Source organism: Buteo buteo, chromosome 4, assembly GCF_964188355.1.
Source record: "Buteo buteo chromosome 4, bButBut1.hap1.1, whole genome shotgun sequence".
In the NCBI taxonomy this organism is placed as follows: Eukaryota; Metazoa; Chordata; class Aves; order Accipitriformes; family Accipitridae; genus Buteo; species Buteo buteo.
In genome coordinates, this window is record NC_134174.1 from 62643539 (window position 1) to 62657077 (window position 13539).

Genomic DNA, 13539 nt, shown 5'->3' on the forward strand with positions numbered 1-13539 from the left:
TTGGCAAATTACATAATATTCATTAAATTTAAATGGAGACCCTTGATGTCTCCTGTAAAGATGTCCCAGGGAGTCAATTTTCAAGGAATTCATAATGTAAGCAGCAAGTTATCGGAGAAGGGGACATTCATCACCTAAGAAGGCCCCGAATGAATCATTTAGACAAGAAGGTGATATGACACATTTTGGTGGTTTATTTGTTAGACTCCATGAGACCCTGAGTCAGACACCTACTTCAAGTAACAAAAGAGGCAATCTGGCCAGCCACGTGCTGCATACACCAAATTTCCTCAGGCATTTCCTAACTTTCCTAGGAAAGCGGTTCGTTTAATCCCTAGAGTTAACGTGAGTGTCAGAGGGACTAAAAAAGCAGAGGTGACAGCTGGCTAAAGCACTGCGCTTCTGTCCGACACCTGCCTCGCGCCCAACACCTTGGGAACTAACTCCCACTTTTTTGGGGGGTTTTCACCCTGACACTGATTTTGCTAGTGAAGGATGCTGTGTTAACTTCCTATTACGAAAAGAACCTGGCACGTGCTGGGCAAATAGACCCCTTAAAATCTGAATCCCAGGCCTACTAACTTTTTGTTGTTGGGTTTTTTTTGGATCCCAACGGTGGAATCTCCCCACTGTTGCTTATCCTCATTCCCTCTATGTCACACAGCAAATACTGTTAAGGCTGATACAAAAGACCTTTCCATGAAGTTTTCCCCCTTTTTAATATTTGGCTTCATTTAAATGATGTTGCATGTCCCTAAAACCTTTCTAAGCTGCTTACCTTTAAAGTATAAACATGCCAGCATTTAGCCCCGGAAGGTACTTTTCTGTCCTCAATCATCATCCATTTATCAAAGACTGATCTACGTTGCTAAATGCTGTAAAAACACACTATAAATACATTGTAACAATCTCCATCTAATAGCCATTGGCTACCAGCATTGAATATACTGATATTTATATAAACATTACACAGACAATGTCACACGGTTCTCAAATTGGGCTGTACTTAATGTGGTAGCCTTCTATCATCATTACTCAATAAGTAGTACAGACAAAGAGAAAACAGCTTCCTTTAGCAGATAGCCTTATTCCTATCTCTCATAAAATGACACTATTACAAAATAATCCAACATAATAAACCAACATTTAATTTATTAATGCAGAATAAGAGACAGGATTTGGTCGTCATCATCATCATTATTTATAACTTTACTAACACACCCAGTGTTACGCAAAAAGCCAACGCATCCCAGGTGAGCTGCAGCCAGAGCTTGCAGAACACTCCCATAAAAACAAATTAAACAACAAAATATGGAAATGAAATCCTGATTTTAACTCTGTATGGTTCCATAAAGAATTAACTTTAATAAATGTAACTGAAGAAAGAATTGTCCTTAATGATCCTTCTAGTTTTCATCTAAATATTTCAATAGCTCTTTAACTACTAAACTATATTCAAAATATCCTTGAAAACCTTTACTAGGGCGTTGAGATGTTAAATAATGAAAACTCAAAAACCCAACTCTGTGCCAGGGAAACTGGAAGCTATTTAGTCAAGCTGGGCTCTTATATCGTCAACAGAATTACAGTTGATATCAACTAACAAACATTATGCCTCTGAGGTAGGGAAATTGCACTGGCTCCATTTTCCAATGGACATAGGAACTGAGATTAGTTACCAGATGTGAATTACAGATGGAAACTGTAAGCAGCATGGTGCTTTCAGAAACCTGCCTTCCTCCTCTGTCCTCATTCCTCATCTACTCACCCATCGGGGGACAGTTGCAAAGTCAGCGAGACATGAGGTGAAACAGCCGATGGAAACCTGCATAACAAAGCACATGTAAGTACATGTACATCTCAAAAATTGACTGTGATTTCCCATAACCACCACATTTCATGTATATCTCAAAGAGAAGAACCTTTTCTAAACCTCCTAGTTGTACGACAAAGGACCTAGTCACGGAGCAAGTTAAATGCAAGGAAAGGAATCGCATCCCAGTGAAATTCAAGCCTCCAAGTAACTGGGTGAACTACTCACAACATTCTTCTCCTGAGCCAGGACCACTCTTCCTATCCCCTTAGCATCCTGAAAACCTACTATTGTCAGGGGACAGACTTTACTGTCTTGTTGCCTCAAGGAAGAGGAAAAGAAGACAGGCAAAAGCATTTTTTTTTCTGAGAAAAGTGTGTTGAAAAACTTGTGGGAGCATAGAAAAAAAATACCTATGGGGCAGGGAGGTGGGGGAGAATGCTCTAGTTTTTTTGTCATTCTGGCTGGGTTTTATTCTGTCAAGCATGAAGAGAAATACGCATCATGTTTTCCATATCAAAATTTGCACAGTGTTTGTCCTCATGCTAAATGCCGATCTGGCCTGCAGTGCCAAAGATCTCCTAGTAATATTTACACAACTACAGAACTGGAGGAATGGCACGTTTAAAGGCACTACAGCTGTCATATTAAAAAAGACATAAGACATTAGCACATTTAAGAACATGCCATTTGTTTCACTAATTATAAGTTTTGGACACTACTGAAGAGATTTCCCTTAATGGCTATCCTGCAAACAGCTGGGATATTCATTTAGAGCTGTCCTTAAGGAAATACACCTCTCCGTGGTCTGTGAGTCTTAACAGCAGTGTTCTTCCAAACACATACTTAAGCGGAGCTTAGGAGTTAGATGCTTTGCATAACACAGATTAATATCACAATTCAAGAAATACTGCGGTAGTGCATTGTGGTGCTTTATTAGTGTTAGACATGCAATATTTATTTAATGAACAGAAATTAAAATATTAAGTTAACATTTTAATCAAATTAAAGGAGTTGAAGTTGCAATAATGAAACAAAAGTAAAGTTTTTCATGCATCCTAAGTTTATAGTTCTCACATGTGCATATAGTTGTGATTCTGTACCATTATTAAATGTAGACAAACTACCATTGATTGCACGAGACGAAATCAACCCTTAAGTTATAAGTATGTTCATATCTTTTACAGACTTCCTATATAACCTGGATCTTCAGCTTTTTATAGTACATTGTAATACAAGACATCTGGAAGCTTCTAAGATGAATAGGAATGGCTCTACCATTTGTAACATACAGTGGCTTCTTCAATGTACAAATTATGAAAGATAAAGCAAATGCCCACCACGCTTTAAGAGACCATGACTTTTTCAACAGAAACAAATCTCAAACCCTTCATAAACAGATTAAAGTGCTACCTATTGCATATTAAATACTTCCAGTGACTGTATCTACATTTAGAAGTTATAAATCCCTGAAAATAGGGTTTCATACCGAAAGTGCTGACAGACCCTTAAATCTAGCATCATCAACACAGCAGCGCTATAATCCTTCACCATGTACTTCAAAGAGAGGAAGTTAGTCAACATGCTTTAAGTACCACCATTTTAAAAGCCCACAGCTAACGCCTCTATCATATCTACAACAGTAATGGATACATAAAAAGCGAAAAACCATGAGCTTATTTTACGTACTTGATGTAGGACAATAATTTTTCTTTAAAGCTGGAAGTCAATAAACCTCCAGTGCAGCAGTAAACATATTAAGACAGCAGTTCTGTTTGTTTTAAGATGCATCTAAGAAAGAGCATCCTGTACAGAAAGAAATGCAGACTAGTACCCAATGAGCATGAGTTTCATTAGGTCCCCAAATCATGAAACCTTTCTAAATGCAAGGCAACATTTTCACAGCTGGAAAATTACAAATAGTTCTTGATACAGAGCCAACAGCAATAAATGTAGTTATGTATAATCTAGAGAGAATGCTACATTCATTAGTAGGTGGAAAACTCAGCTAAACGTAAAATACAGCAGCAAGAGGTAACATATATAAATATTAAACATCCTTCTCGAATGGCAGAAAGTTTAAATTTGTTACTTACAACGTTAAAGTATGGCCTTGATATTTGTTCTTTAAAGTACGTAATGTACATGGCTATGAGCAGAGCTGTTTCAAAGGATAATTTCAAAGTATAGTGTGCGCATGGATAAACTCTTACGCTAATTTTTGAGGGAAAAAAACAAAATAATGTGGAGATGTCCAAAATTTTCATCCCTTTTAAAATTTTAAAATTATCTGCAAGAAAGTTTACAATTTTATCCTATGGGAGAAACAGAACTTTGTTTTCAACATATAAATTACTCTGTATGAAAAGTTTTCATTTGAAAAGCTGCATGGTTCAAAAACTACATGTGGGGTGAAGATGCTTTTCAAAAATAATCTCAAAACACAGAAAAACATTAAAATTGTCTTTCTAAGCAGAAAATGGCGTGCATGTAACCTTTACAGAATTGCTCCAAAAGCAGCCTCTATCTTTAGCTACAGAACTCTATAAAAATATTTTCATAGCTGTAAGTGTCCCATTCTGCCTCTCTTAGTAACTTTACCTTTTCCTAAATTGCATTTGTCATTCTCCCCTCTTTCTTGACAAACCGTTAGAAACAAAAGGTGCTTTTATTCACTTACATATCAGATAAAGACTAGATAGCACATTCAAAGCTTCACTAAATTTCTTCACTAATGCACAAAAATTGATCTTTTCGCTACCTTTAATCTGCTTATCATTCTTGGTATGCAAATATGTCAAATGATCTGCTTTTAGTCAATTATGCAGTTTGATATTCTACATTTACATTCTAAAAGAAGTGATTTCAGAGGTGCTAAATATAGTAGAGTTTCATTTTAATAATTATAAGTTGGCTTGCAAGTGAAAAGTCATTGGAGCATATTCTCTGGTTAGTTTACTTGTTAAACCCCGTTGGTGCATATGATCTAATCACTGTAGATACTACAGATGGTCTCATACCAGTTAGTTTGAAAATGACTGTGGAATTCAAAACAACTGCACACTTCCCCATTAACAATATGAGAAAACCACTTGCTTCGGCCAAACATTTGAAAATGTTTAAGAACTTTTATGGAAATACTGTGTAACCGAAATACATCTTGGTGTAATTAGGAAATCAAAATCTAATTGAGTGCAAAACCTAACTTCCAACAGTAAACGTACCATAACTTAGTACATAACCTTTGGCACTTCGAATATATTACAACAAATTTACAGTCATTTAGATCTTAAGTGGGTCAAAAGAACATTCATCGGTTTATGAGGTACCGAACTTGATAAATCCTTAGGTAGTCAAAAGAGAGACTACCTGATGAAGCGGGCCCATTTCTGTGCTACAAATGTCTAACTGCAGAGCACGACAAATAGGCAGGGCTTGAATCACTCAGGCTCCATCCAGGCACAATGATCTATGCTAAGGGATCCCAACGGTGGGTTGGGAACACTCAAACTGCATATATTTTAGGGACACAGCACTAGGGGGATGGGAGGTAGTTGCTAAAAAAACGAAGAAAAGAAAAAGAACAAAGAAGAAAAAAAGAAAAAGCCAAAAGTAAGTACATGAAATCTGAGAACAATTGTACAAAGAAGTATTTTTTTCTAACAAAAATAATTCTGTGCTGTCGAACAACACTAACATTGTCAAAAGCATTCAGACAGTAGAACTTTTTCAACTTTTCCAGATCATAATTATTCAAGATACTACTAATTTTTGCAGTTTTAAAAATGAAAACATATTTAGAACTTTTACAACAACAACAAAAAATTGCAATTTAATTTCAAGCTTTTTTCCCCTCCTCAGCAACAGCCATTACATGGTGCTGTAAGAAGAAAAAAACAGATCAGGTGTAGAAAAAGAAGAGGAGGAGGAAAACACAATTAGTTTTCTTAAATCCAAATCTAAAATATTCTCTGTACTTTTTTTTAATCTCATCTTACTGTTTCACAGCAACAGACAATCCAACTGAGACTCTTATGAAGGAAAATAAAATTAAAATCTTTTTATGTTAATATTGTGAGGATTCTTCTCCTACAGTACTTTCCCATTATACGTTCATCACTATATTTTGCCAATTTATTGAATAACAGATACCTTTTCATATGTCATTTTACAAACAATTCTTAAATGATCAGGAAGTCATTGACTACATTCTTCTTTCATTTGCCTCATTGAAAACTGACTTTTAGAAGTACTTACAAGGAATACAGATTTTTTTAATGAAAAGCCTTTCTAAGTACTCTATATGTGTTTCAGCAACATAGCCTATTTCTAAAGGCATATACTTCATTGTCATAAGATTTTTAAAAACCTAAGACAGATATGTATCATGTAAAACTCAACCTTAAATTGAGTCAGTTATATATTTTTTGAATTATCATGTCTATTTAAGTCAGTCTGTTCATTTCTCCTACATTTTCACTGTAGTAGACTTTGACTGAACAAAGTATTCATACCTTTATTCCATACTTTTCTCCAGTCCTACCTCTGACTCTATTAACACTGTTCAAAGTACTTTAACATATAAAAAGGCATGCAATAACTTCATACAAAAAGATCCTCAAAACAACCTTATGTCATGAGCTCACTACCAAAGTTCAATCATTATACACAAAATTCAGCATTTAAGTGTAAAATAACTGATGCCAGCATGTGCCATTACTGAAATGGCATGGTATTTTTTACATTGTTATACAAAAAGCACATTGTATAGAATTATAGCATTTACTCTGCAAAGACTGTGCATCACTGTTTTCCTCTAATATGTGTAGAACAAACCACATTCCATTGCAACAAACCACACTTAGGTTTAGTAAAGCATACTACACTGGCTTGAAAACAGTGGTCTTGATGGCATGCTGTAGTATCAGAATCGATGTATTTGCATAATACCAATAATCATTCAAGAAAACATTTGTAACAGCACAGGCTTCCCAGCTGAAACTGCCACATGGTGAACACTAAGCTATTATATAAACTGCATGGACGTATTTAATGTGTATTATTAACTCTACCATAAGTATTCTGTACCTAAAGGTGTTTTCAAAGAGAAAAAAAAAAAGTTATTTAGGTAATCTAACAGAATATTACTTTTGGCAGTCCCTGCTAGTGTTTGGAGTAAAAAACAAATGAAAAAAATCCACGCCATAGTCCCGTCCTCTCCTGATTCCTGGAATTTCTTAGGAGAAAAGGAATGAAGAGAAGTCAAAATGTTAAAGTGTGATTTCCTTCCACAAACGTATTCAGCAGAAAGTACCATCAAGTATCGCTATCTTAGCTTTTGGAAAATTTGCCAGCTTTTCGAGAAGGTTCATATGGCACTCTGAGAATACTAGGTGTTTCTTCCATTACTCGTACAAGAAGATTATCAATGTAATCCTCAAGTTCACGAATATGGGTGTCTTTCTTCTTAAGTTGCTCTTTATGTTTCACCAGCTCCTGCAAAACCTCTTCGTAAGTAAGGTTACGGTATCCTGCAGTGGCGTCAAAAGGATTTCCATCCTAGAGATAAGTTTAAGAAAAACACCAGATTTTATTAAATAGTTCAGTGTTCTGAACAAGTTGATGGGTTATCACTTTTCCCATGTTTCTCATGTGCACCTCTTGACAGAAGCCACTTCTCTTAGACAACATACCTCCATTTGCTCTAGAGTTTTTCCCAACAACATGCAACGAGTGATCCAAATCAAACTTGAATGTCTTACTCTGTGTCAAGAAGAATTAGCTGTGACCTTAAGTAACCAGATTAGGAAACATTTGGAAATGTATAACTGAGAAAAAGATTGTGAGAGTTGATTTATAAAAGCATTAGCACTGTTAGACATGCTAAGCAGTAAGTTTCATCTGATTCAGAAATGGAGACATTTAAAAAAATATGGAACTGTTAATTAAGTAAAATAATCTAACCTCTCAAATCCTGCACATCTAACAGGGCAGAAGAAGAACATAAAATAGCTTTTGTTTATAGTGGAAACTTGTCATTAAAAACGATAAAGCTTGCACAGCTAGGAAGCACACCACGTAATAAAGTCATATTCATTCCTTTTCCTTCAGCTTCGTATTTGCACATTGGCATATGTCGAATCATTAAAATACGCAGGTGGCCAAAGTTTTCAAATAAACCTAATTAAAAGTGATGGTGCACTGCAAATAGGCTGAAGTACGACAGATCAATCAGCCTCTCTCCATCAATTATAATCTAATAGTAGCTCTCAAAAATATGCGCTTTTAGGGGTTTCTCACTACAGTTGAGATATTTAATGTCACATTTATGTACGTGTATTCAGGATTTTAAACTTATCAAGTTACAAGATTGTAAGTGATCAATAACTCCCACTTTATTAAAGTGGCTAACTTGATGAAATTTATAAATTGGTTAGTAATTGATTTCCAACTAGTACAGAAGACAAAATAACTTCACTTTGTGGTCATTATATTTTTAGCACATTTTCTTCTACAAGAAGGAAGTGAAATTTTCCCTTTCTGGTACTAAATTTTTGTACACATTGGAAAAGACATCATTAACACCTCCACATCTAAAATACAGGGTTTGCCTAATTTTCTCATTTGGCAAAGAAACAGGAATTAAGATGCAATGATGTTTTTAATTATCATATAATGTTTACTGGAAAATTGTGTGTAATACATATGCTTTAAAGATGTTTTATCATACACATGCTCCATATAGATCTTTGGGGGGAATAACCTATGACATTAATTACACAAGAAAATTCTAGTTAAGGGATGTTAGTACTTAGAAATAAATATTGTTAAAGTTGAGAAGATTTTAAATGTTCAATTTGAGCAAATAAGTGATACTCAAATGTATAAGGAACGACTATATCTTTACAAAAACAGATACTAGAATTTTGATACAAAACATTAATCTTATAATGAATTATTAAGAAAAAAAAGATTCTAAATAACAAGCTACGCAAAGAGCGATTGTTTCAGCTACAAAATACTCTGGGGGTACACACTGACAGCCAGAGGAAATGGAGTTAGCTAAAATGAAGGCCTGGAAATCTCTGATCATCTCTTTATTGTTCTAATGAGGAATTCTGCTCTGGGAATATCATCTAAGCTACTTTCACATCTTTTGTCCTACTTACTTCATCTTCCTTTCAGTTCTTAATTAGGCCTTAAAGAGCTCACGCTGCCCTTTCAACTGGCTACTGCTCCCATTTAAACACCGCTTTCAGACAGGTGTTGGCACCAGAGTAGAAGACATACAAACATAATTACTAAATGTGATGCACAAGGAAAAAATATAATAACTTGGTGAGGGCTATTATTGCAGAATCTAATAATAAATTACTTCAAACACCTTAGAAAGCAATCTTGAATATTTAAAAAAAAATTCAAACGGTTTCATTCAAAACTACGGTTGAGATATAGTTTCTTCTCCTCCTAATTTGTATTTTGTATTAAATGAACACCACCCCATAATCCTACAACTGACATCTAGGATAGCCGGTATTCCAAAAGAAAAATCATCAAGGATTTCTTTTATCACCTTTAAATCCTTTAAATAAAACAATTCACATCTTATTTCTTAAAAGAATTAAACCGATGCTTTTACCAGCAATAAATTACATGATTTGCGGTAGTACATTTGCAAGCACATAGAAACTGTAATTATGGTTACTTTACAGACAATAGCTGCTAAGTTAAATCAATTTTTTTGATGTCGCTTTTTGTCAGAGATTAAGTAACCGCCTGGTAGAATTCAGTTTACTATCTGATCAAAGGCAGCCTTCATATACTTTGACATCTCCCACCAGTTACTTACATTATAAAAACTTGGGCATTTACAATAACATCAAATGTTATTACAAATCATTTACATAAACCAACAAAAACCAAACAGTACAGAGTCATATTCGCTTGTGAAACTTGTTTTCCATATATTTTAAAGACTGAAAAAACCCCCACTTTCAAATATTTCATCTATTCACAGAACAGATTCTAGTACAACCACATTTTCTTTCAAACAAAGACACTGCATAGGAAATCTGTGGATTTTTTTTTGGTCTTTTCTTAGTGCACAATTTATTCTAGGTACTTTTAGAGTCAAAAGAGTATTTTGAATAACTTCTAGTATTTCTGGTTTTAGTGTTTTCTGAGAGGCTGTTCATTTATTATTTGTATTATTAATCCTACCACATATATCAGTTCATTGCTTCTATTTTGGTTTGCCATCTAAAGACTGTCCTCAAGTCTCCAACTGGAGTGACAGGAAACTCCTGTTAGGTCAATTAATACATCACTGCCTAATGCAGAGTTCCTCACCTGACTATTACTTCTCTAGAGTCATCTGAAATACCTGAAAGCAACAGTTTTCTTTTTACTTTAGATTACTTTGCAAAGATCTAATTTTTCTCTTCTTCTCTACATCATCATACCAAAAGTACACTGCATATTGAGTGTAAAACTCTTCTTTATTTCCAAATTTATACTAAGCCTGTAATTTTCAAATTAGATTTTTCTGGATGTGTCAAAAGAAAAACAAAAAAAACCCCAACATTCCTTCTAAGAGGTTAAACAAGAATAGCTTATATTGTATCAAGCACCAATTAGCTGGCATTTATTGATGGGTTCCCATAACACTTCATAACTCACCATTGTTTTCTTGAGGTCCTCAACGCCAGAAGGATTCACATTAAAACTGTGGGAAAAAGCCAAAAGCCCAAATATTAGCCATGCATACTTATCTGACCAAAACATCTACTAGAAGACAGTACTGAATTAGGTATAGAGCCATAAAATATCTAATATGATTTATTTTCTTGATTCGTTGAACTTAGGAAAAGCAGGAAAATATTCAAAGTTAATGGAAATAATCATATATTCTTTGTCCATATTTTTTTGTATTTTTTGCATTATTTTGTCACAAAATTTGAGTAAGTAATTAAGAAATGCAAGAAAGGATATTATGGATAGGGCTTCCCTTGCTCTTCTCTGATCTCTAGACTTAGCTCGAGCTTCTAAGCAGAAGGAGATACTTTAAACGAAATATTCTGGGAACAGGTCCCTGGGATGAGATTGTTAAAAAACAACAAACCCCTGCAGACTGACAGGTATTTCCAGCTTTCATGGCAGCTGCTAGAGGAGAAAGGTCCTTTAGAAATTCCAGTGAGATCACCAGCTTAAGTCAGAGCTGAAAAGCCATCTTCTGCCATCAACTTTTGCTCCAAACTTAAAATTGAGTAAATAATCTATTCTTTTATAAACCTAGTAATTATCCCACATATCCAAAAAGCAAAGCTATTTCATGATGTTGCTGAGATGTTTTTTCTTCCTCAACTGCAAAAGCGCAGCTGATATTGATAAAAGCAGCCATTGTCTAAGTGTCAGGCCTAAGACATGGTCCACTGGTCTCTCAGGTTGATGCAAATATCTTCAAAAATCAGTACTGCTATGTTCTCATGTACTTGCTACAGCAAGTTTGGAGAGGAAACTAACTCTCTGAAAATGTGTTCAGAATTTGGATATGGCTCACAAGTACCATTTACTTGGTAGCATTAGAGCAGACATTCTTTCACATCACAGAATCTACTATTTCGTTAGATTGCATGTACTGGCTGTCAAGGGTGAAGTTTGTTGACTGAGAATAATGCAAAAAGTTACAAAAATAAGTTTACACTTCTTTTTTATTTTAAAGGTAGCTTAAAGTAAGGAACATGTATTCTGTGACTGTTCATCACGCAGTTATCTGAATTTAAGCGCCATGTATTTCATGGTCTAGTAGTGGAAGGGACATGATTTACATTAGTAAATTATGTAAAATGTAAAACTTGATTTGTTTCTGTAAAAAACCCTTTTGTTTACATTACAATTTTTCTGTTTTTACATGAATTTTTTTTATTCTGTATATTATTTTTTATTTCCAAAGTAGGCAGTCTTTTGCTCATACAGAAGTCCCGTGAACCATCTGCTGGACTGAGGATATTAGATAAAGATTGGATTACACGAACAGTCACAACTAGAAATCAAGAGGTGTCTGACGAATCAAGTTCTGGCTAATTCCCATTATACCTGTTTGTAACAGTGATCCGCAGCAGCCTGCCTAGTTTGCTGGAGACCAGTTCTGAATGAGGGGCCTCTTTCATCGGGTATTGTCTAAAAAGCTAAAGGCAGGAACACTCCCTCACAGCCCGCCTTTTAGTTTCACACTGATGTGTCAAACACATGATGAACTTCCTTCATTCATGGCTGCCTTTCGTGATCCGAGTACAAAAAAAATGAGTTAACTGAACTGGATCGAATTAGCTTGGTGAAAACCAAGAATGTCTCTATTTAACGAAGTGTGGCGTTAATTTGGGATATCTTTCTTTTGGGACTGTTTCCTCATGTTAGACAAGATATAGAATAATACGGCCTGACTGCTCAACTGAGTGACTTTCTGAAAGGTTAAAAAAGCAAGATCTTTCATTGCCTTGAATAACTTTATAGTTTCTGTGAAATAAGTTCTAGGACTCTTTCATAGCAGCAGCTTAAAAGAAAAGCAGCAGTTCTGACTACGAAAAGTTACGTTTGAAAATCAGAAATATAAATCACTGGCAATACGGACTAATTTTTTTTTTTTAGCTAAAAAACCTGCAATCATTTCCGTAACATTGCGGACATTGTAAGTGCAATTACAAAAGAGCACATCTGCGTATTTTACATGAAGCAATTTGAATATACTTGCAAAAAATGAAAAACTGTTAAACAAAATATTCCCCAATAAAAACCCCAACCCCATGAATGCTCTTACTCATATTTTAAAGAGATATGTGGAAAATATACTGCTTCTTAAGGAAGAAACAGGTGCTGAGATTGCATGTAACATTTTTTAAATCTGACTGTCTGCTAAGCAAGGTAGGAGCTCCACGGCCCCGCTGAGCCCCGCAGGTTTCCTGCCAGCGCTTCCAGCCCGAGGTGAGTGTGAGCAGACGCAGGCTCTCACCGCTGTACCCGTAATTCACTGTCAGAGGACCACGTAATACCTCAAAAGAAAATACTGTAAAATTATGAATGCCTACAGTTGGGGGAGTTGCATGTTTGGTGTATTGAAATTCGTGAGACCGTTCGTTTTTTAATTTAAATTTCATCACAAAAATACACCCCTAAAGTTACCATCTCATTTGATTACTGGCAATAGGTTACAGAAAACATGCCTCTAGGACTACAGCCCGCACGCTGTACAACCATCGTAAGCCTCCTTCGAGCAGCCATTTTCTTGACTTCCTAAGAGCATTCTGAAACCATTGATCTAAGCAATTATAAAAAAAAAAAAAGTCATTTTGTTTTTTGTGTTAAAATCACAGTTCACAGTGATAATGCTAGTTATAGTCCCATCTCTGTTTTTTCCCCAGGGTTTGGTAAATTGGCCAGGAACTTTTGCTATGGAAGCATGAAAAAACTATGTTCACAGCTTGGGAAAAAAAAAATTCTTTTAGCTTTTTTCTGAGTGCAGTTTTCTGTGAACAGCGATTTTAAAAAAAAGTGGCATTGTGGGATTCTATAATTATTGTTTCTCAATTATGCCCAAAGTAAATTTGCTCAGTTTACAAGCAAAAGGATGATTCTTTTCTAACAGATGGACTTTCTGCCAACTCACCCTGAGAACTAAAGTCAAACTGGGTTTCTCTGGCTCATTGTCATTAACACTGTGTGTAACTCCC

General features: G+C 35.2%; 1 protein-coding gene across 1 annotated transcript in view; it reads right to left on the reverse strand.

Annotated features, from left to right (window-relative positions):
• Positions 1–2732: 2732 nt before the first annotated feature.
• The window catches only part of RAB11FIP2 (RAB11 family interacting protein 2), a 34878-nt gene continuing 24071 nt past the window's right edge, over positions 2733–13539 (reverse strand). The window contains exons 4-5 of the mRNA XM_075026479.1: positions 10493–10538; positions 2733–7372 (exon numbers count right to left, since the gene is read on the reverse strand). Of these exons, the coding sequence (XP_074882580.1) occupies positions 7145–7372; positions 10493–10538 (274 nt within the window). The 3' untranslated portion in view covers positions 2733–7144. The remainder of the gene's footprint in view (positions 7373–10492; positions 10539–13539) is intronic.